General features: G+C 42.4%; 1 protein-coding gene and 1 pseudogene across 2 annotated transcripts; one reads left to right on the top strand and one right to left on the bottom strand.

The window, feature by feature from the left end:
• The first annotated feature begins 7,515 nt into the window (after positions 1–7,515).
• Positions 7,516–10,581, top strand: LOC311117305 (lysM and putative peptidoglycan-binding domain-containing protein 3-like). The gene is made up of 3 exons (XM_084192270.1): positions 7,516–7,602; positions 8,666–8,937; positions 9,072–10,581. Exons 2-3 carry the CDS (start codon positions 8,674–8,676, stop codon positions 9,750–9,752), a joined length of 945 nt encoding a protein of 314 aa, XP_084048396.1. The 5' UTR covers positions 7,516–7,602; positions 8,666–8,673; the 3' UTR covers positions 9,753–10,581.
• Positions 10,582–10,876: 295 nt separating this feature from the next.
• Positions 10,877–19,627, bottom strand: LOC311117304 (DNA-directed RNA polymerase III subunit RPC7-like; annotated as a pseudogene). Its single transcript has 7 exons — positions 19,543–19,627; positions 13,886–14,062; positions 11,741–11,810; positions 11,602–11,657; positions 11,445–11,512; positions 11,249–11,359; positions 10,877–10,936 (listed from the first exon to the last, which is right to left on the bottom strand). The product of its transcript is annotated as a DNA-directed RNA polymerase III subunit RPC7-like (transcript).
• Positions 19,628–22,298: the final 2,671 nt, after the last annotated feature.

The following is a 22,298-nucleotide window of genomic DNA, read 5'->3' as shown; positions in this document are numbered from 1 at the left end:
ATGAAAATAAAAATGGAAATATTTACTACACAACAAACATTAGAGGATAAAAAAGAAAAGAATAACAATAAAAACTGAACGACTAAAAAGCACCCTGAAGAAAAGCAAATCTAAAAAGGTGTGTTTTACGATCTCTATTAAAAATGTCCACAGTTTCGGCCCCCCTCAGGTTCTCTGGCAGGCTATTCCAGAGGCTGGAGGCATAATAGCTAAAGGCTGCCTCTTCATGCCTCTTGGTCCTAGGCTTTGGGATAGTTAAACGGCCAGTGCCAGAGGACCTGAGGGACATATTGGGTACATAACTTAAAAGCATGTCTGACATGTATTGGGGTGGACAATCGTGGATTGATTTAAAAACTAATAGAAAAATGTGAATATATTCTCAAACTCACAGGCAGCCAGTCCAGAGACCTTAAAACTGGTGTAATGTCTGCTCTCCGTCTGGTCTTGGTCAGTACCCGTGCTGTAGCATTCTGTATGTTTTGCAGTTGACCAATGGCTTTCTTGGGTAGACCAGACAGGAGAGCATTACAGTAGTCAAGCCTGCTTGTGTTACAGGAGGGGGTCGCAGTTCCAGAGCGATCCACTAGGTGTCCTCCTCCGACATCCTTAGGCACCTCCTCACTCACAGTCTGGACTAATCATGATCCTATTGGTGTCACCTGTGTCTATCGGTTCACCTGTGTATTTATGCCCTCACTTCCCTGTGTTCCCTTGCTCAGTTTTCTCTGCTAGTTTCTCTATGTCCAGCAGTACTACTCAGTGTCTGATCTGAGATCTATGTACAGGTACTTGAGAAGTGTTCTCCCTGTTTCGTTATTTGTTTCAGTCTTTGGTAGTATTTCGTATTTTGGCTATCAGACGGTTTTTGGAGACTTATTTGCTCCGCCTTTCTTCTATCGTGATAAGTCTGTTATTTTGTATTTTGGTTTCGGGACCACCAGTAAAGATCCTTGTTTCACCATCTCTGCCTACTGCCTACTGTATATCCTGCACCACACCTGGGTCACACCTCACCCCAACCCTTACAGCTTGTAATAAAAGCATGGATGAGTCTCTCTGTATCAGCCTGAGAGAGAAACGGCTGCACCTTGGCAATGTTCCTCAGGTGGTAAAAAGCTATGTTGGTCACATTCCTAATGTATGATTCGAAATTGAGTTCAGAATCTAAAATGACACCTAGGTTTTTTAACTGGTGTTTTATCTTTATTGCCGGTGAATTAAAATGTGCGGCCAGATTCTCTCTCTGTGCTTTGGCTCCAATAATAAGTACCTTGGTCTTGTCTTGATTTAGCTGGAGGAAGTTATGAGCCATCAAAGTATTTAAATCATTAATACAGCCTAATAATTTATCCTTGGAGCTAAAATCCTCTGGTGACAATGTAAAGTTGTGTATTGTTTGCTTAGCAGTGAAAATCTGGTAGTCTGCATAGTCACTTTAACTCTACCCACATGTACATATTACTTCAACTACCTCAACTAGCCGGTGCCCCCCTGTATATATAGCCTCCCTACTGTTATTTTATTTTACTTCTGCTCTTTTTTTCTCAACACTTTTTTGTTTTATTCTACTTTTTTATTAAAAATAAATGCACTGTTGGTTAAGGGCTGTAAGTAAGCATTTCACTGTAATGTCTGCACCTGTTGTATTCGGCGCATGTGGCCAATAAAATTTGATTTGATTTGATTTGAAAATCAATGCTGTGCTTTCTGATAACGCTGCCAAGGGGTAACATATATCAACTGAACAGTACCGGACCCAAAATCGAACCTTGTGGAACGCCACATGTGATACGTATTTTCTCTGAGTTATGTTCACCAAGGGTGACTAAAAACTCTCGACCAGTTAAATAGGTCCTAAACCAATTTAGAACTGGTTCAGAGAGGCCAACCCACCTCTCCAGTCTGTCCAGAAGGACATCATGGTCAACAGTGTCAAATGCAGCACTTAAATCCAAGAGTACAAGGACAGAGAGCTGTTTGGCATCTGTGTTGGCGTTAAGATCATTTACAACTTTAACCAAGGCTGTCTTTGTGCTGTGGTGGGCCCGAAAATCAGATTGGAATTTTTTTTTTTATACAGTGGGCACTTAAGAATTCATTTAGCTGTTTGAAAACCAATTTCTCCAGTATTTTGCTTAAGAATGGAAGGTTGGCAGAAAATTGCTAAGAGCTGAAGAATCTAGATTACTTTTCTTCAGAAGGGGTTTCACCATAGCTGTTTTTAGTGCAGTGGGGAAAGTGCCTGTGAACAGGGAGTGATTAACAATAGCTTGCACTTCTTCAGATATGCAATAAAAAACTGTTTTGAAGAAGGTGGTGGGGATAGGATCGAAAACGCAGGTAGAAGGCTTAAATTGTGATATCACTTTCCTGAGCATGTCTGTGTCAACCAGGGAAAATAAATCCATAGTGCCAGGACTGGTTCACTGCCGACTGACAAAATGGATTTAAGTCAGCTATGGCACCATCGAGGAAGCAACACAAGAGACTTAAAACTCTTGTGTAGCTCAATTGGTAGAGCATGGCGCTTGTAACGCCAGGGTAGTGGGTTCGATCCCTGGGACCACCCATATGTAAAAATGTATGCACACATGACTGTAAGTCGCTTTGGATAAAAGCGTCTGCTAAATGGCATATTATATTAATTATTTAATTAATTATTAATTATTAAATTAAAAGGCACCAACAGGAAATCATGTCAAATTAATTAAAGATTATGTGGATATGATTAATTACTTAGAAAAATCGGGCAGGCACATCTAAATGTTAAAACAGCGTACTGAAATCGTAACGGGTGCAAAGCAGTTATTTTACTAATAGCCACATACATATAATGTGAGCTCATTCTACAGTAGCATATGAGCAGGCATAAGCGACATAAGTGGTCGCTTAGGACCCCCAGCCACTAGGGGTCTCAACTCAGTCAAGGTCTCAACTTATTCTTGATAGTTAGATTAGTACGAGGTGCAATTTAGAAATGTGGTGGTGCATCAGCAGTTATTCTCTTGTTATGTCAGTCACTAACAGTCACTCAATTAGCCATAAACTTGTAGTAATTATGGCCGAATACCGACCGGGACGCAGGGCACGTGCCCAGGGGCCCTAAGCTTCAGGGGGCCCACATTGATTTTGTTAGTCACTCTCACTCAGATATCATTAACATGGCATAAGTCATGGCAAAATTGGTAGAATTGAAGGAAATTAGCTGAAAAACTGCACATTTGTTCTATCTGCCACATGGTGAAATGAGTAGAATTACATGAAATGTATTATAAAATTGCAACATTTTCTCTTCGACCTATGGCAAAATGTGTAGAATTGCAGAAATCTTGCTTCAAAACTGCAACATTTTCTCTACACCCCATGGCAAAATGTGTAGAATTGCAGAATTTACAATATATTTTTCTCTCCGCTGTCAAGAAGGGGGCCACAAAAGTTTTTTTACCACAACCAAATCTCGCTTAGGGCCCCTAAAAGGCTAGGGCCGGCCCTGCATATGCCTGACTCAATGTGAGCCAAGATTATGACTGAGTGTAAGATTAGTCTACACAGCCTTTATGAGCGGGTCCCAGCTCATGAGCACCATGTGTGGCGGTTCCCCTCTGATTGTGGTTTTATTTCAATGGAAAAGAGAGGTCACACACAAAGCACAGTGACCACACTGAAGAGCCAGAGAGTAACCATGGAAGCGTTTGTCTCATTAGTCAATGGGTTACCCCGCCATTCATTTAGTCATTTCACTGAATCAATATTTAGGCTTTTCAAATATATTAGCCACTCAGAGGGGATTTTTGGCACTGTGCATAAATTAATTAGTAGTGTCTCAATACTTTCATTGTTTGTTTTTTTACAGTGTTAAACAAGTCATCTGCGTGAGCTGTCTGGCAACTGATGAGGACAATGAGGAGCACAAAACAAAGATCTCCAAACCTCCACTTAATAGTCTATTATGATTTCATATACCTCTGGAATATCGGATTATTATTAGGCAAAACAAAAACAATGTTATGTCATAACTGGATAAATTGGAGCCACTGCAATACTCTATAAAACGAATTGCCCCAAATAATGAAAGGTGCGTGTGAAGCCTATAAAGCCAACAATCCTGCAGGAAAAACTTTTTATTAGCCTAATGATTGTCACAAATCAACTTGCTGTATAATGTGTTCCAACACCTGTTCAAGAAATTATTAAATGTATCCATACTTACCTGACACCTTGCTGGCTATCAGTCCAGGATAAATTATAGAAATACCGCTATTGTTGACGATTTCATGGATAACTCCTATCAATAATCTCCGAACGTTTTTGTCAGATGATATTCTTGGTCAATGAATGCATCTTGATACTCGTAGCCTACTCCAATTCTTGGGGTGTTCCTGACAGCTGTCGCTACCCCCAGGGAACAACCACACAAAAAGCACGTCACACTCGGGGCGGACTATGGGAAATAAACTAACGGTATTTCCTCTGTGGATAAAACATGGTAGATTAAAGCCAGATAAAGCAATCTTTTTTCAATCCAGTTGACTGCTCGAGCGTTCGCTGGGAGAAAGAAGCTGCGCAGCCATGTCATTCAGCTTCATTGGTGCCTAAACAAAACTACTGTGTGGACTTGTCGAGGGAAGACAAGATTTGCTAATCGCATTTGCCTCAGGGAGGTCGACAGTAGCAGCGGGCAGCTCCACCCAGCGAACCGTTGTTCTTATACCCAGCTATTTAGATAGGCCTAGTAGCTAGTAGAGGTGGGTATGTGCATGATAAAAATGACTTGAAGTTCATCACCACACCATAAAGAACAGTGTCCATTAAGTTTTCGGATCAAAACTACAATATTGATGTGTAGCCTAATTTGCATCATTGACTTTTTTAAAGTATTCACCAAGAAACGTCTTAGTTGTTCCTATAGCCTAGTCCACAATTGACACGCATTATAAAATTATCATTTGTATGACATTTGAAATACCATAGATAAGAAATACTACAACAAAAAGAATAGGCCTATCAATTAAAGTTTTCAATTATGCCATTTGGCCCCTATTGGGCCCTTATCCATGTGGCCTCTGATAAAGGAACAGCACTTGCGCCATCCAGTGGTCAGTGCAAGAATTTGAGTTAATAGCCACATACGTCATCGCGTTAGTATTCTGTTGACGTGGCTTACTGGCGTTCGTACGTGTGTGTTGTGAACAACATTAGCGTGAGCAACATTAGTGGAATCGGTGGTTCGCCTTCAAAATAATAATCCCCCATTGAAACTGACGCAAACGGAAAATAGTGAAAACAATAAGACAGTTATTAGTTAAAAATTAATTAAAAAGTACAAATCAGTTGAAATCGCACTGTGGCTGTATTTGAATTCATCATTGCATTGGGAGCATAATTATATGCACTGTACAGCCTTACCCAGTGTTTCTCAAATTCGGTCCTTGGACTCCAAGGGGTGCACATTTTGTTTTTTGCCCTAGCACTACACAGCTGATTCAAATAATGAACTCATCATCAAGCTTTGATTATTTTAAACAGCTGTGTAGTGCTAGGGCAAAAAATCTAAATGTGCACCCCTTGGGGTCCCCAGGAACGTGCACCCATGAAATGGAGTATCAGCCTACTCAGTGACACTCACAGAACACAACTGTGAAGAGTTACACACAATATTAGCACCATAGCTCTTATTACGGGACTCTGAAACCACTGTGACTTCCCACAGTCAAAGTCCTGCAATAAGAGCTAAGATGCTAATATTTGTGTATTTGTGTAAAATTAGTTGTATTCTATGGGTGTCACTGAGTAGGCCGATACCCTATTTCATGAGTGCTTACATTATTAATTTTTTATTTTTCATACTGGCCCCCCGTGGGAATCGAACCCACAACCCTGGCGTTGCAAACGCCATGCTCTACCAACTGAGCTACATCCTTGCCGGCCATTCCCTCCCCTACCCTGGACGACGCTGGGCCAATTGTGCGCCGCCCCATGGGTCTCCCGGTCGCGGCCGGCTACGACAGAGCCTGGATTCGAACCAGGATCTCTAGTGGCACAGCTAGCACTGCGATGCAGTGCCTTAGACCACTGGGTTAGGTTAGGCTGTATATTGTGATATGAATGTTTAATACACATAGGTTGACTGGTGAGCTTAATTTTGCTCATTTCACAGTGGCTTCAGAGTCCCGCAATAAGAGCTACGACGATAATATTTGTGTAACTCTTCACAGGTGTGTTCTATGAGTGTTACTGAGTAGGCTGATACGTCCTTTCATGGATGCACAATCCATAGGTTTGGCTGTACAGTGCACATACAGTGCCTACAGAAAGTATTCATACCCATTGACTTATTCCACTTTTTGTTGCGTTACAGCCTGAATTCACCCATCTACACACAATACCCCATAATGGCAAAGTGAAAAGGTTTTTTTGATATATTTTAGCAAATGTATTGAAAATGAAATACAGAAATATCTCATTTACATAAGTATTCACACCCCTGAGTCAAAACATGTTAGAATCACCTTTGTCAGCGATTACAGCTGTGAGCCTTTCTGGGTATGTCTCTAAGAGCTTTGCACACCTGAATTGTACAATATTGGCACATTATTCTGTTTTTATTTTGTATTATTCAAGTTCTGTTGATTTGGTTGTTGATCATTGCTAGACAGCCATTTTCAAGTCTTAGATTTTCAAGACGATTTAAGTCAAAACTGTAACTAGGCCACTCAGGAACATTCAATGTCCTCTTGGTAAACAACTCCAGTGTATATTTGGCCTTGTGTTTTAGGTTACTGTCCTGCTGAAAGGTGAATTTGTCTCCCAGTGTCTGTTGGAAAGCAGACTGAAGTGCTTTATTTAGTGCCTTATTGCAAACAGGATGCATGTTTTGGAATATGTTTTATTCTGTACAGGCTTCCTTCTTTTCACTCTGTCAATTAGGTTAGTATTGTGGAGTAACAGCAATGTTGTTAATCATGTTAAACACTATTATTGCACACAGAGTGAGTAAATGCAACGTATTATGTGACTTGTTAAGCATATGTTTACTCCTTATTAAGGCTTGCCATCACAAAGGGGTTGAATACTTATTGACTCAAGACATTTTTTATTAATTAGTTTAAAAAATCTAAAAACATAATTCCACTTTGACTTTATGGGGTATTGTGTGTAGGCCAGTGAGACAAAATCTCAATATAATCCATTTTTAACAACAAAATGTGGAAAAAGTCACAGGGTGTGAATACTTTCTGAAGGCACTGTAAGTATGCCCCCCAATGCAATTCTGAATTCAAATACATCCACAGTGCGATTTCAATGGATTTTTAATTAACTAATAATTGTATTTTGTTGAATTTATATAACAACATTCCAAACTTGTTTAGTATTATCTAGTCGAATTGTTGCATGTTTTCACAATTTTTATCCGTTTGCATCAGTTTCAATGGGGGACCTTTACTTTTAATGCGAACTGCCGATTCCACAATTGCTGCTCACGACACACTGGTGGCGTTCGTTTGTTTCGCTAGTAGTAGCCAATTATGTATTTGGTAGTAGCCTGAGGAAGAATGGAAATGGCTTAGTTCGTCGAAGGAACATTGTTCATGTTTTCAGGTAAAGTATTGGTACTTCATGACTTTTAATTTGCTAAATGTTACACGAACCTTTCCACGCAACAATAATCGTCAATGTACTATATATAGCTATCTAACTAAAGGCACGTTAGCTGAAAACTGGATACAGATGCTAGCTAGCTAAGGTTAGCTAGCGCTCCGTTAGCTTGCCAGCCAAGCTAACTAGTAGTTTAGCTGGCTAGCTAGGTATTTGGCAGCTGCCTCAATCAGTTGGGTTACAAAGTGATTGGTTGCTTGCGTTTTAGGTGTATCTAAAGTTAGTTTTTCGTGAGAACACAATCGCTAGCTAGCTAGTTGTTTGCCCGCATAGAGTGTTAGTTTACGATTAGCCAGTGCGGTAGCTCCGTGCTTCTGTATAAATTGGCATCAATTATTAGTGAAAGTGAATTAACGTTAGCTAGTCTGCTTCTTTCGCATGGCAATTAGTGGTGTGAGGAGTCCACCATGTCCGGAAACGATTTCATTCATTTTCTGTATTAAGGGTTCACTTAAACATCGTTTTAAGCTTTGTTTTACTATTGACAGTTACAACTGATTTCGGGATTGTATATCGATTCGCTCTCCTCAAATATAGGTCATCTGATTTATTCGTTTGTCTCTGAATTGTTTCATCAAACTTTTAACCGCCAGCTCCTAATATCAGTGCATAAAAACTTTCTCCCGAATTAGCTAGATTTCCCGGGGTTTCAAGTCATGGCTACCCTACCAGAAAATAGGGTGCATTCGTAAATTCACTCTGGCTATCTACTCCGATTTTAGATCACTCTCGTCTGAGTGTACCAGAGCGCAGAATAACTGATGAATTTACGATCGCTCAACATCCGTTGAATATGGCCAATGTCAGTAAATGTCGGCAAAAAAGCTGAAACCTGACAAACATGGGTTATTCCTTTATTGAAAGAACTGACAGCTGTTGACAGTAAAGCCAATATTCCCTGGACATATACTTTGCTAATCTGGAACATTCCTTTGAGAAGTATCAAACAGGTGAAACTTGACCTCAACCCCATACATTAGGTACAATGTCTCACTCCTCTGTTTAGAGTGAAAAATGACTGGGAGAAGCCCGCACTATGGTTTCCAGTCGGCCACGACGGTGCAGCCTGCCAATGGAGGACACGCCTACCTATTTGGGAACAGCTCTGAGAATGATCTCTCGGAGGAGGATGGTGAGAGCTACGAGCTGCGCTCCCGAGGCCGGGACAGGCTGCGCAGGAGCACCTCCAGAGAGAGGTTGGACGACATTGTCCACCTGGTCCGAGACATCAAAGAAGGGGACACTCTGAATAGCTTCTCCCTGCAGTACCACTGCTCAGTAAGTCAACCCTAATCCCTGTCTTACTCTCTAATGACAAGGCCCTTACAGACAGACCAGTTTAGACTTCTCACACCACTTTTTTTTTGATACACATGTAAAGTGAAATCCTTTGTTTTGTCTGTGCACCGTAGGTAGCGGACATCAAGAGGGCCAACAACCTGTTGACAGAGCAGGACTTCTTTGCGCTGAGATCCATCAAGATCCCTGTGAAACGCTTCAGCGTGCTGACAGAGACCCACAGCACCACGCCTCTCAAATCTGCCTCCCCCACAGGCCCCCGACGTTTCCCCCAGCCCCCCATCTCCACAGAGATCTCCACAGACGACTCCTCGTCCACAGACAGCGTGGGCAGCTTCCTGCAGGAGAAGGACAAGGACATCGAGCTCCTGGTCAAGTCCTCCGGCACCTCCAGAATCAGCCTGAACGAGGTGGTCTCCTCCCTGACCCTCCAGCAGCCCTTACTACTGGGGGAGCCTGACTTCAAGCCTGTCCTCAGGAAGGACCCCTACCATGGGGCAGACTGGGGCATGAGGTGGTGGACGGCGGTGGCCATAATGGTGGTGGTTGTCATCGTCACTCCAGTGTTCTACCTGCTGTACTACGAGGTGCTGATGAAGGCGGACGTTAGCCACCACACCACCACCACACCGTCGACCAATCCCAAGGGCATGCAGCATGCCCAGATGCCTGAGCCTGTGGAAATCAATGGAAAGCCCAACTCAGGACCTCAGGCTGGAAACGCACCCAAACCAGACTCACAGAGACACAACGAGGTGGATGACCACCCTGGCCCTAAGAAAGAGAAAACGTAGTGAGGGCTTGAGACAAACTGAAGGAGCGGGAGATATCTGAACAATTATGAAAAAAGAGATTCTCAAAGCTCTCTGAGAATCACTTTATGGGGAACAGAATCCCATTGGGAAATTATGGAGAGGGGAAAATGAGGACAATCTGTTGAATTCTTTCAGTGGACATTTTTAAAGCAAGTGTTTTTGCACAGTGGGACCCAACTTCTTGTTCCTCTTGCCAGCTGATGGGACTGTTTCCACCATAACACTGTCTGAAGTGGGGTTTGTTCTTGGTCAAAACAGTACTGATTTCTGCCACTTATCACTTAAAATAAGTAATTTATTTGTGGAATATTCATCTTATTACAATATCAGTATTGAAGTTGTCTAAAAATTGTTGTCTAATTTTTTTTTGGAACATTGCTTGAATATTTTTGCCTGTCTGGGGAGAACTGCATTTGGACTCAGTTTCTACTAAGGGCAAGGGTGACGAAACGGGTAATGCACAGTGTTGCCCAACACTAGCTAGGTATATTCCAGTGAAATGTTATATTGTAGTTCCTCATCACTATGTCCATTTCATATGATGAAATCATAATGTGTTATGAACAGTATGTGCCTTCAACCTGTGGAACACTAAGGCTGCTTAGACACAGACATCCCAATTGATATTTTTCCCCACTAATTGGTCTTTTGACCAATCACAGATCTTTTCACATCAGCTCTTTTTCAGAGCTGATCTGATTGGTCAAAAGTCCAATAAGTGAAAAATTGCAGAATTGGGCTGCCTGTGTAAACGCAGGCTTACAGGCTGAAAATAAAGTATATTTTGAATAAATTATTGATGCTCAGACTTGTGTTTTCATGTTGGTCATTAAAAATAAAAAAATCTACTTTGTTTTATAATTTACAAAGATATACTTATTCAAATGCAAACTCAGTTCCGCCACACGCGTCTTGATGATTCTCTCATTGTTCATGTAGGTTCATCAAACAAAATATGTAAACTTGCTGACAGTGTTAGTCATATAGCCAACAGCTTTTTGGTAAAAGATAAACCATAACTTGCAGGAAAAACATACATTTGGAAGAATTACATTAAGCCAGAATCCATTAACATGCAGTCTGGGGTTAATATGTGGCTTCATCTATGTCATCATTGCACCAAAATCATCATCTTCAAAATATCTGGCAATGTAGTCATTTTCCTACATTAAACTTAATTGGTGTGTGTGAATGCTACGTGCATGTATAAGTAGCTATCCAATTCATCGTATTACGCATCGTGATCTTCCGGTATTACAAATACATGTCATTTGTCATCCCTAGAAACCATCTGAGATGCCTCAATACCAAATTCAGTAATTGTATGGAAGTGCGCAGGCGAACAACTTATATCCAACTTCTATCCCAAAAAAAAAATATATATATATAAAAAAAATCCAACACATTGTGTGATAGAAGTTGACTAAGGTGAATCAGATCAAATTGGGCTTTCTGTTACGAGGGGGGAGGGTTACCTCTTCTAATTCCTCCTGGTCCAACTCCTCTCCTTTAATTTCTTCCTCTCTTTCCTCTGTCATTTATTCTTCCTTCTCTTCATCTGATTTTACATTGTTATTTTCAAGTTCCTGAAGAAACAGCCATATTGTAAGATTATCCAGACATACAAACAGCTTTGTTTAATCAATACATTTAAATAAGAATGAAAGTGACATCTAATTTACTGAGCACATCTGCTTTTTCTTTGCTTGATACCTTTGTGGGTTTCTTCTTTGCACATGCTAATATTATGTTTACTTGGAAATATCTATTAGTATGATATCATATTGTTGTTAAAAAACAAAAAACCTGTGATGAAAAACTATAGTACCCAGTTTTAAGTTCAACTTTTTCTTTTGAGGCATCAGTTTTTTTGGAAAGAGCTGCCTGTAATGCCAAACAGAAGTTATCTTGAAAAAAAAATGTTGGAAATCAAACTCAGGTTTTGGTAATCTGATGACCAAATTGACCATTTACCTGGTATCCACTCCTCAGCCAACATGTTTTGTCTCTGATACCTCTCCTTGTATCTTTCCACATCTATTTGATATGTACAGTGGGGAGAACAAGTATTTGATACACTGCCGATTTTGCAGGTTTTCCTACTTACAAAGCATGTAGAGGTCTGTAATTTCTATCATAGGTACACTTCAACTGTGAGAGACAGAATCTAAAACAAAAATCCAGAAAATCACATTGTATGATTTTTAAGTAATTAATTTGCATTTTATTGCGTGACATAAGTATTTGATCACCTACCAACCAGTAAGAATTCCGGCTCTCACAGACCTGTTAGTTCTTCTTTAAGAAGCCCTCCTGTTCTCCACTCATTACCTGTATTAACTGCACCTGTTTGAACTCGTTACCTGTATAAAAGACACCTGTCCACACACTCAATCAAACAGACTCCAACCTCTCCACAATGGCCAAGACCAGAGAGCTGTGTAAGGACATCAGGGATAAAATTGTAGACCTGCACAAGGCTGGGATGGGCTACAGGACAATAGGCAAGCAGCTTGGTGAGAAGGCAACAACTGTTGGCGCAATTATTAGAAAATGGAAGAAGTTCAAGATGACAGTCAATCACCCTCGGTCTGGGGCTCCATGCAAGATCTCACCTCGTGGGGCATCAATGATCATGAGGAAGGTGAGGGATCAGCCCAGAACTACACGGCAGGACCTGGTCAATGACCTGAAGAGAGCTGGGACCACAGTCTCAAAGAAAACCATTAGTAACACACTACGCCGTCATTAATTAAAATCCTGCAGCGCACGCAAGGTCCCCCTGCTCAAGCCAGCGCATGTCCAGGCCCGTCTGAAGTTTGCCAATGACCATCTGGATGATCCAGAGGAGGAATGGGAGAAGGTCATGTGGTCTGATGAGACAAAAATAGAGCTTTTTGGTCTAAACTCCACTCGCCGTGTTTGGAGGAAGAAGAAGGATGAGTACAACCCCAAGAACACCATCCCAACCGTGAAGCATGGAGGTGGAAACATCATTCTTTGGGGATGCTTTTCTGCAAAGGGGACAGGACGACTGCACCGTATTGAGGGGAGGATGGATGGGGCCATGTATCGCGAGATCTTGGCCAACAACCTCCTTCCCTCAGTAAGAGCATTGAAGATGGGTCATGGCTGGGTCTTCCAGCATGACAACGACCCGAAACCCACAGCCAGGGCAACTAAGGAGTGGCTCCGTAAGAAGCATCTCAAGGTCCTGGAGTGGCCTAGCCAGTCTCCAGACCTGAACCCAATAGAAAATCTTTGGAGGGAGCTGAAGTCCGTATTGCCCAGCGACAGCCCCGAAACCTGAAGGATCTGGAGAAGGTCTGTATGGAGGAGTGGGCCAAAATCCCTGCTGCAGTGTGTGCAAACCTGGTCAAGACCTACAGGAAACGTATGATCTCTGTAATTGCAAACAAAGGTTTCTGTACCAAATATTAAGTTCTGCTTTTCTGATGTATCAAATACTTATGTCATGCAATAAAATGCAAATGAATTACTTAAAAATCATACAATGTGATTTTCTGGATTTTTGTTTTAGATTCCGTCTCTCACAGTTGAAGTGTACCTATGATAAAAAATTACAGACATCTACATGCTTTGTAAGTAGGAAAACCTGCAAAATCGGCAGTGTATCAAATACTTGTTCTCCCCACTGTAAACAGTAAAGGTTATGCATGCTCACACAAACAGACACAAAATGCTCAATTTAGTCAGCAAGCACGTTTTGAATCATCTTTAAAAATCGCTTTCTTAAATACCGCTTTCTCCTGTAGTACATTGAGCATATGACCAAGTGAACTTACCAAAGACATTGGACAACTCAAAGCTCCAGATAAATTAGTTATCCTTCTATATCAAGAAGCTACAAAAAGGCTACACTTGATACGGATACACCATTTTACCCCAGAAGAGAATGTGCTCTAAATGCAAACTTAGTCAGGCCAGGGATTTCTAACGCAATAGTCTCTCCTAGATCTGCCTCTCTGTCTCCAGATAGGATATGATTAAATGGCTCCAGTTCCTGAGTGTAGCAGTAACTCACCTCATGCTATTGTCTTAAGGGATGATGACATACTGTACACTGACTATTGCTGGTAATGCACTCTCACCTCCTTTCCTAGCCAGAGGCCTGATGTTGTTGGGTAGTCGACTCATGGTTCCCCTCATCTCCTGTTTCAGGGCCAGCATGTAGTCCTCATCTTCTCCGGCTTTCAGTGGCACAGGCTTGAACTCCACATCATGAATGGGGAAAATAATTAATCCACCCAGAAGCAGTAGAGGTTGTACTTATAGTAAACAAGGTATTTCATAACTTTTCATCAGTGAAAATACGGCCGTACTACAAGCCCATTCTTCCCAAGACAGTCTCTTACTGATCCATGAAATGGAGACAAAAGCATCCATAAACCTGGGATGTATTCATTAGGTCGCAGACTGTTGGAAAATGTTTGGTCTGTTGCAAAACATTTTGTAACGGAAACTGTTTACCGTTTACTCTAGGAACCAAACGGGAGCAAACTAAACTAAACAGGGAGGGACCTATCTGAATTTGTCCAATAGAAAATAGTTTTCGTTGCAAAACGTTTTGCAATGGATTCCGACTAATGAATATACCCCTGGTAAATGCACAGTCTGTATAGTACTCACAGGGGCCCCATTCTAGTCTGAAGCATGTTCAGTGCTTAATTTCTAAATCGGAAGGTGCCGGAACAAAAAGTGAGCGCGAGAGGGGGGTGACCTGGGGAGCATACCGGAATTCAAAAATAATGTAGCTCAGCTGGTAGAGCACGGCGCTTGTAACGCCAAGGTAGTGGGTTCGATCCCCGGGACCACCCATACACAAAAATGTATTCACGCACGACTGTAAGTCGCTTTGGATAAAAGCGTCTGCTAAATGGCATATTAAATTAAATTAAATATTAAATATATATATATATACACTGCTCAAAAAAATAAAGGGAACACTAAAATAACACATCCTAGATCTGAATGAATGAAATAATCTTATTAAATACTTTTTTCTTTACATAGTTGAATGTGCTGACAACAAAATCACACAAATTATCATTGGAAATCAAATGTACAGTGGGGAAAAAAAGTATTTAGTCAGCCACCAATTGTGCAAGTTCTCCCACTTAAAAAGATGAGAGAGGCCTGTAATTTTCATCATAGGTACACGTCAACTATGACAGATAAAATGAGAAAAGAAATCCAGAAAATCACATTGTAGGATTTTTAATGAATTTATTTGCAAATTATGGTGGAAAATAAGTATTTGGTCAATAACAAAAGTTTCTCAATACTTTGTTATATACCCTTTGTTGGCAATGACACAGGTCAAACGTTTTCTGTAAGTCTTCACAAGGTTGTCACACACTGTTGCTGGTATTTTGTCCCATTCCTCCATGCAGATCTCCTCTAGAGCAGTGATGTTTTGGGGCTGTCGCTGGGCAACACAGACTTTCAACTCCCTCCAAAGATTTTCTATGGGGTTGAGATCTGGAGACTGGCTAGGCCACTCCAGGACCTTGAAATGCTTCTTACGAAGCCACTCCTTCGTTGCCCGGGCGGTGTGTTTGGGATCATTGTCATGCTGAAAGACCCAGCCACGTTTCATCTTCAATGCCCTTGCTGATGGAAGGAGGTTTTCACTCAAAATCTCACGATACATGGCCCCATTCATTCTTTCCTTTACACGGATCAGTCGTCCTGGTCCCTTTGCAGAAAAACAGCCCCAAAGCATGATGTTTCCACCCCCATGCTTCACAGTAGGTATGGTGTTCTTTGGATGCAACTCAGCATTCTTTATCCTCCAAACACGACGAGTTGAGTTTTTACCAAAAAGTTATATTTTGGTTTCATCTGACCATATGACATTCTCCCAATCCTCTTCTGGATCATCCAAATGCACTCTAGCAAACTTCAGATGGGCCTGGACATGTACTGGCTTAAGCAGGGGGACACGTCTGGCACTGCAGGATTTGAGTCCCTGGCGGCGTAGTGTGTTACTGATGGTAGGCTTTGTTACTTTGGTCCCAGCTCTCTGCAGGTCATTCACTAGGTCCCCCCGTGTGGTTCTGGGATTTTTGCTCACCGTTCTTGTGATCATTTTGACCCCACGGGGTGAGATCTTGCGTGGAGCCCCAGATCGAGGGAGATTATCAGTGGTCTTGTATGTCTTCCATTTCCTAATAATTGCTCCCACTGTTGATTTCTTCAAACCAAGCTGCTTACCTATTGCAGATTCAGTCTTCCCAGCCTGGTGCAGGTCTACAATTTTGTTTCTGGTGTCCTTTGACAGCTCTTTGGTCTTGGCCATAGTGGAGTTTGGAGTGTGACTGTTTTGTGGTTGCGGACAGGTGTCTTTTATACTGATAACAAGTTCAAACAGGTGCCATTAATACAGGTAACGAGTGGAGGACAGAGGAGCCTCTTAAAGAAGAAGTTACAGGTCTGTGAGAGCCAGAAATCTTGCTTGTTAGTAGGTGACCAAATACTTATTTTCCACCATAATTTGCAAATAAATTCATTAAAAATCCTACAATGTGATTTTCTGGAGAAAAAAAATCTCAATTTGTCTGTCATAGTTGACGTGTACCTATGATGAAAATTACAGGCCTCTCTCATCTTTTTAAGTGGGAGAACTTGCACAATTGGTGGCTGACTAAATACTTTTTTCCCCCACTGTATCAACCCATGGAGGTCTGGATTTGGAGTCACCCTCAAAATTAAAGTGGAAAACCACACTACAGGCTGATCCAACTTTGATGTAATGTCCTTAAAACAAGTCAAAATGAGGCTCAGTAGTGTGTGTGGCCTCCACGTGCCTGTATGACCTCCCTACAACGCCTGGGCATGCTCCTGATGAGGTGCCGGATGGTCTCCTGAGGGATCTCCTCCCAGACCTGGACTAAAGCATCCGCCAACTCCTGGACAGTCTGTGGTGCAACGTGGCATTGGTGGATGGAGCGAGACATGATGTCCCAGATGTGCTCAATTGGATTCAGGTCTGGGGAACGGGCGGTCCATAGCATCAATGCCTTCCTCTTGCAGGAACTGCTGACACACTCCAGCCACATGAGGTCTAGCATTGTCTTGCATTAGGAGGAACCCAGGGCCAACCGCACCAGCATATGGTCTCACAAGGGGTCTGAGGATCTCATCTCGGTACCTAATGGCAGTCAGGCTACCTCTGGCGTGCACATGGAGGGCTGTGCGGCCCCCCAAAGAAATGCCACCCCACACATGACTGACCCACCGCCAAACCGGTCATGCTGGAGGATGTTGCAGGCAGCAGAACGTTCTCCACGGCGTCTCCAGACTCTGTCACGTCTGTCACATGTGCTCAGTGTGAATCTGCTTTCATCTGTGAAGAGCACAGGGCGCCAGTGGCGAATTTGCCAATCTTGGTGTTCTCTGGCAAATGCCAAACGTCCTGCACGGTGTTGGGCTGTAAGCACAACCCCCACCTGTGGACATCGGGCCCTCATACCACCCTCATGGAGTCTGTTTCTGACCGTTTGAGCAGACACATGCACATTTGTGGCCTGCTGGAGGTCATTTTGCAGGGCTCTGGCAGTGCTCCTCCTACTCCTCCTTGCACAAAGGCGGAGGTAGCAGTCCTGCTGCTGGGTTGTTGCCCTCCTACGGCCTCCTCCACGTCTCCTGATGTACTGGCCTGTCTCCTGGTAGCGCCTCCATGCTCTGGACACTACTCTGACAGACACAGCAAACCTTCTAACCACAGCTCGCATTGATGTGCCATCCTGGATGAGCTGCACTACCTGAGCCACTTGTGTGGGTTGTAGACTCCGTCTCATGCTACCACTAGAGTGAAAGCACCGCCAGCATTCAAAAGTGACCAAAACATCAGCCAGGAAGCATAGGAACTGAGAAGTGGTCTGTGGTCACCACCTGCAAAACCAGTCCTTTATTGGGGGTGTCTTGCTAATTGCCTGTTGTCTATTCCATTTGCACAACAGCATGTGAAGTGTATTGTCAATCAGTGTTGCTTCCTAAGTGGACAGTTTGATTTCACAGAAGTGTGATTGACTTGGAGTTACATTGTGTTGTTTAAGTGTTCCCTTTATTTTTTTGAGCAGTGTATATATATATATATCTACAGTACCAGTCAAAAGTTTGAACACACCTACTCATTCATGTAGTAACCAAAAAAGTGTTAAACAAATCAAAATATATTTTATATTTGAGATTTTTCAAATAGCCACCCTTTGCCTTGATGACAGCTTTGCACACTCTTGGCATTCTCTCAACCAGCTTCACCTGGAATGCTTTTCCAACAGTCTTGGAGGAGTTCCCACATATGCTGAGCACTTATTGGCTGCTTTTCCTTCACTCTGCCGTCCTACTCATCCCAAACCATCTCAATTGGGTTGAAGTCGGGGATGTGGAGGCCAGGTCATCTGATGCAGCACTCCATCACGCTCCTTCTTGGTAAAAATAACCCTTACACAGCCTGGAGGTGTGTTGGGTCATTGTCCTGTTGAAAAACAAATGATAGTCCCACTAAGCCCAAACCAGATGTGATGGCATATCGCTGCAGAATGCTGTGGTAGCCATGCTGGTAAAGTGTGCCTTGAATTCTAAATAAATCACAGACAGTGTCACCAGCAAAGCACCCCCACGCCATCAGGCCTGTTCTGTCTGCATGCTGTTCACTGACAGATTTGACGCACGTTCCCGACTGTAGGCTATGCCTTGTTATTGGGCTACACACAATCCACAGCTAGGCAATTAAAAAAAGAAATAAGCTATTGGTCCTATGTGGCTAAATTATGGCCATTTACATGGTGTAGTAGGCTATTCTGAATTATTTCATTTTTTTCTGAACAGATAGACGTTATTATATAACTTTGGAAAATGTATTTCAATTAATCAGGGGTGCTGCAGCTCCTCCAGAACCCTTCACTATGATTCTATATTATTAGGGGAATAGTTACAGGGGAGAGGAGGGGGATGAATTAGCCAATTGGAAGCTAGGGATGATTAGGTCGTCATGATGGTATGAGGGCCAGATTGGGAATTTAGCCAGGACACCGGGGTTAACACCCCTACTCTTACAATAAGTGCCATGGGATCTTTTGTGACCACAGAGAGTCAGGACACCCATGTATCGTCCCATCCGAAAGACAGCACCCTACACAGGGCAATGTCTCCAATCACTGCCCTGGGGCATTGGGATATTGTTTTTTTAGACCAGAGGAAAGAGTGCCTCCTACTGGCCCTCCAGCAGCATCTGGTCTCCCATCTAGGGACCGACCAGGACCAACTCTGCTTAGCTTCAGAGGCAAGCCAGCAGTGGGATGCAGGGTGGTATGCTGCTGGCCTATAAATAAATGATGAAGTGTAATGCTGGAGAGATGAGAGTTGCAGGCTCATGTCTATCAGAGCAGAGAGAGGGAGAGAGATCATAGAAAGTGAATTTCATTCTAGTTCTGTGAGAGATACAGGCTTCTCACACAGCCATGGCCACGCGTTGGTCTCAAACATAGGTTACAATGTTACGCAAACCATAAACCAGGCCCACCCAACCCGAATCAACTCTTAGAATATCAGGCCTGGGATAAAAAATCTACTTTTTCACAAAACGTAACAAAGAGGCAACTTGAACAAACTTTGATCGCTTTTATTATAATTTTTACATTGAAAAAAGTGACTATTATTTTTCATGCCACGAGAGGTACTGGATCCAGCCAAATAGGTTCCTAAACGAAACAGTCCAAAACGGAGAGGTGCTCAAATTAATCCCTGGGCATATTCCCCCTGCTGAGGCCCAGGGATTCGATGTTGAAGCTGAAGGCAGCTATCCTACAGCCTTTACCACCTGCCATGTCTGCAATACTGAGGGAGCTACTCCTGAACCCCTGATAGCAACACTATGTCCTCTGTAATATACAGTTGAAGTCGGAAGTTTACATACACTTAGGTTGGAGTCATTAAAACTTGTTTTTCAACCACTCCACACATTTCTTGTTAACACACTATAGTTTTGGCAAGTCGGTTAGGACATCTACTTTGTGCATGACACAAGTAATTTTTTCCAACAATTGTTTACAGACAGATTATTTAACTTATAATTGTATCAGAATTCCAGTGGGTCTCCTAGAGATGAATGTACTTTGGTGCGAAAAGTGCAAATCAATCCCAGAACAACAGCAAAGGACCTTGTGAAGATGCTGGAGGAAGCAGGTACAAATGTATCTATATCCACAGTAAAACGAGTCCTATATCGACATAACCTGAAAGGCCGCTCAGCAAGGAAGAATCCACTGCTCCAAAACCGCCATAAAAAAGCCAGACTACGGTTTGCAACTGCACATGGGGACGAAGATCGTACTTTTTGGAGAAATAGAACTGTTTGGCCATAATGACCATCGTTATGTTTGGAGGAAATGGGGGCGGCTTGCTAGCCGAAGAACACCATCCCAACCGAGAAGCACGTGGGTGGCAGCATCATGCTGTGGGGGTGCTTTGCTGCAGGAGGGCCTACAAAATAGATTGCATCATGAGGAAGGAAAATTACGTGGATATATTGAAGCAACATCTCAAGACATCAGTCAGGAAGTTAAAGCTTGGTCGCAAATGGGTCTTCCAAATGGACAATGACCCCAAGCATACTTCGAAAGTTGTGGCAAAATGGCTTAAAGACAACAAAGTTTATTTATTTTATTTTTATTTCACCTTTATTTAACCAGGTAAGTCAGTTGAGAACAAGTTCTCATTTACAACTGCGACCTGGCCAAGATAAAGCAAAGCAGTGCGATAAAAACAACAACACAGAGGGTATTGGAGTGGCCATCACAAAGCCCTGACCTCAATCCTATAGACAATGTGTGGGCAGAACTGAAAAAGCGTGTGCGAGCAAGGAGGCCTACAAACCTGACTCAGTTACACCAGCTCTGTCTGGAGGAATGGGCCAAAATTCACACAACTTATTGTGGGAAGCTTGTGGAAGGCTACCCGAAACGTTTGACCCAAGTTAAACAATTTAAAGGCAATGCTACCAAATACTAATTGAGTATATGTAAACTTCTGACCCACTGGGAATGTGATGAAAGAAATAAAAGATGAAATAAATTACTACTATTATTCTGACATTTCACATTCTTAAAATAAAGTGGTGATCCTAACTGACCTAAGACAGGGAATTGTGTACTAGGATTAAATGTCAGGAATTGTGGAAAAATAAATGTATTTGGCTAAGGTGTATGTAAACTTCCGACTTCAACTGTAGGTTAACGTCTCACTCTCTCACACAAACACACAAGGCTTACACACAAGTGTACGTGCGCACACACACACAACATTTAATTGACTGACAGCTGCATCACAGTCAGCCTATGGTGTGAATTTACTGAATGTTTGTTTGGTGCATGTTTGTTCTTTTCTTTCTTTTGAACTAGAATAACGTGTTCTGTGTCGGTTCATGTGTGGCTTAATCAAATAGTGTAATGTCATGAAGTTAAATATAGGACCTAATTACCACATAACCACTCCAACGATGAATTGTATCCAATGATTTATATATTATAGTCGTGCCGGTCGTCGATGTAAATTCGCAAATCAACTTGGAGGTACACAACACACAGCCTGCCTCTCATCATGAGCCATCCGGCAGTTACAGAGAACCACAAACCGTATTTTTAACAGTGTTACAGAATCCCCCTGCCAAGGGCGCTGTGGGACTAATTTCCAGTGTGTGTGTTGTTGTTTATGTCTGACTGGCGCCGAGTAGTCTAGCTCACCCCTCACGTGAGAGATATCGATCACCTCCAGATTGTGTTGGAGAGGCTTACATTAAAGAACACCCTCTGTGTTCTGTTAGACAGGTAACTCTTTATCCACAATATAGCAGGGGGTGTAAAGCCATAACACATATGTTTTTCTATCAAAAGCCGCACTGAAGTCTAACAAAACAGCCCCCACAATCTTATCATCAATTTCTCTCAGTCAATCATCAGTCATTTGTGTAAGTGCTGTGCTTGATGAATGTCCTTCCCTATAAGCGTGCTGAAAGTCTGTTGTCAATTTGTTTACTGTAAAATAGCATTTTATGTGGTCAAACACAATTTTTCCCAAAAGTTTACTAAGGGTTAGTAACAGGCTGATTGGTCGGCTATTTGTGCCAGTAAAAGGGGGCTTTAATATTCTTAGGTAGCGGAATGAGTTTTGCTTCCCTTCAAGCCTGAGGGCACACTCTTTCTAGTAGGCTTAAATTGAAAATATGGGAAATAGGAGTGGCAATATCATCCGCTATTATCCTCAGTAATTTTCCATCCAAGTTGTCAGACCCCGGTGGCTTGTCATTGTGGGGGCGGCAGGTAGCTTAGTGGTTAAGAGCGTTGTGCCAGTAACCGAAAGGTCGCTGGTTCTAATCCCCGAGCCGATTAGGTGAAAAATCTGTCGATGTGCCCTTGAGCAAGGCACTTAACCCTAATTGCTCCTGTAAGTCGCTCTGGATAAGAGCGTCTACTAAAATGTAAATTGTTGATAGACAACAAT

The sequence above is a fragment of the Coregonus lavaretus genome, assembly GCF_964263955.1.
Source record: "Coregonus lavaretus genome assembly, contig: HAP1_SCAFFOLD_1843, whole genome shotgun sequence".
Lineage (NCBI taxonomy): Eukaryota > Metazoa > Chordata > Actinopteri > Salmoniformes > Salmonidae > Coregonus > Coregonus lavaretus.
This window is presented reverse-complemented; position numbering and strand designations above follow the sequence as displayed.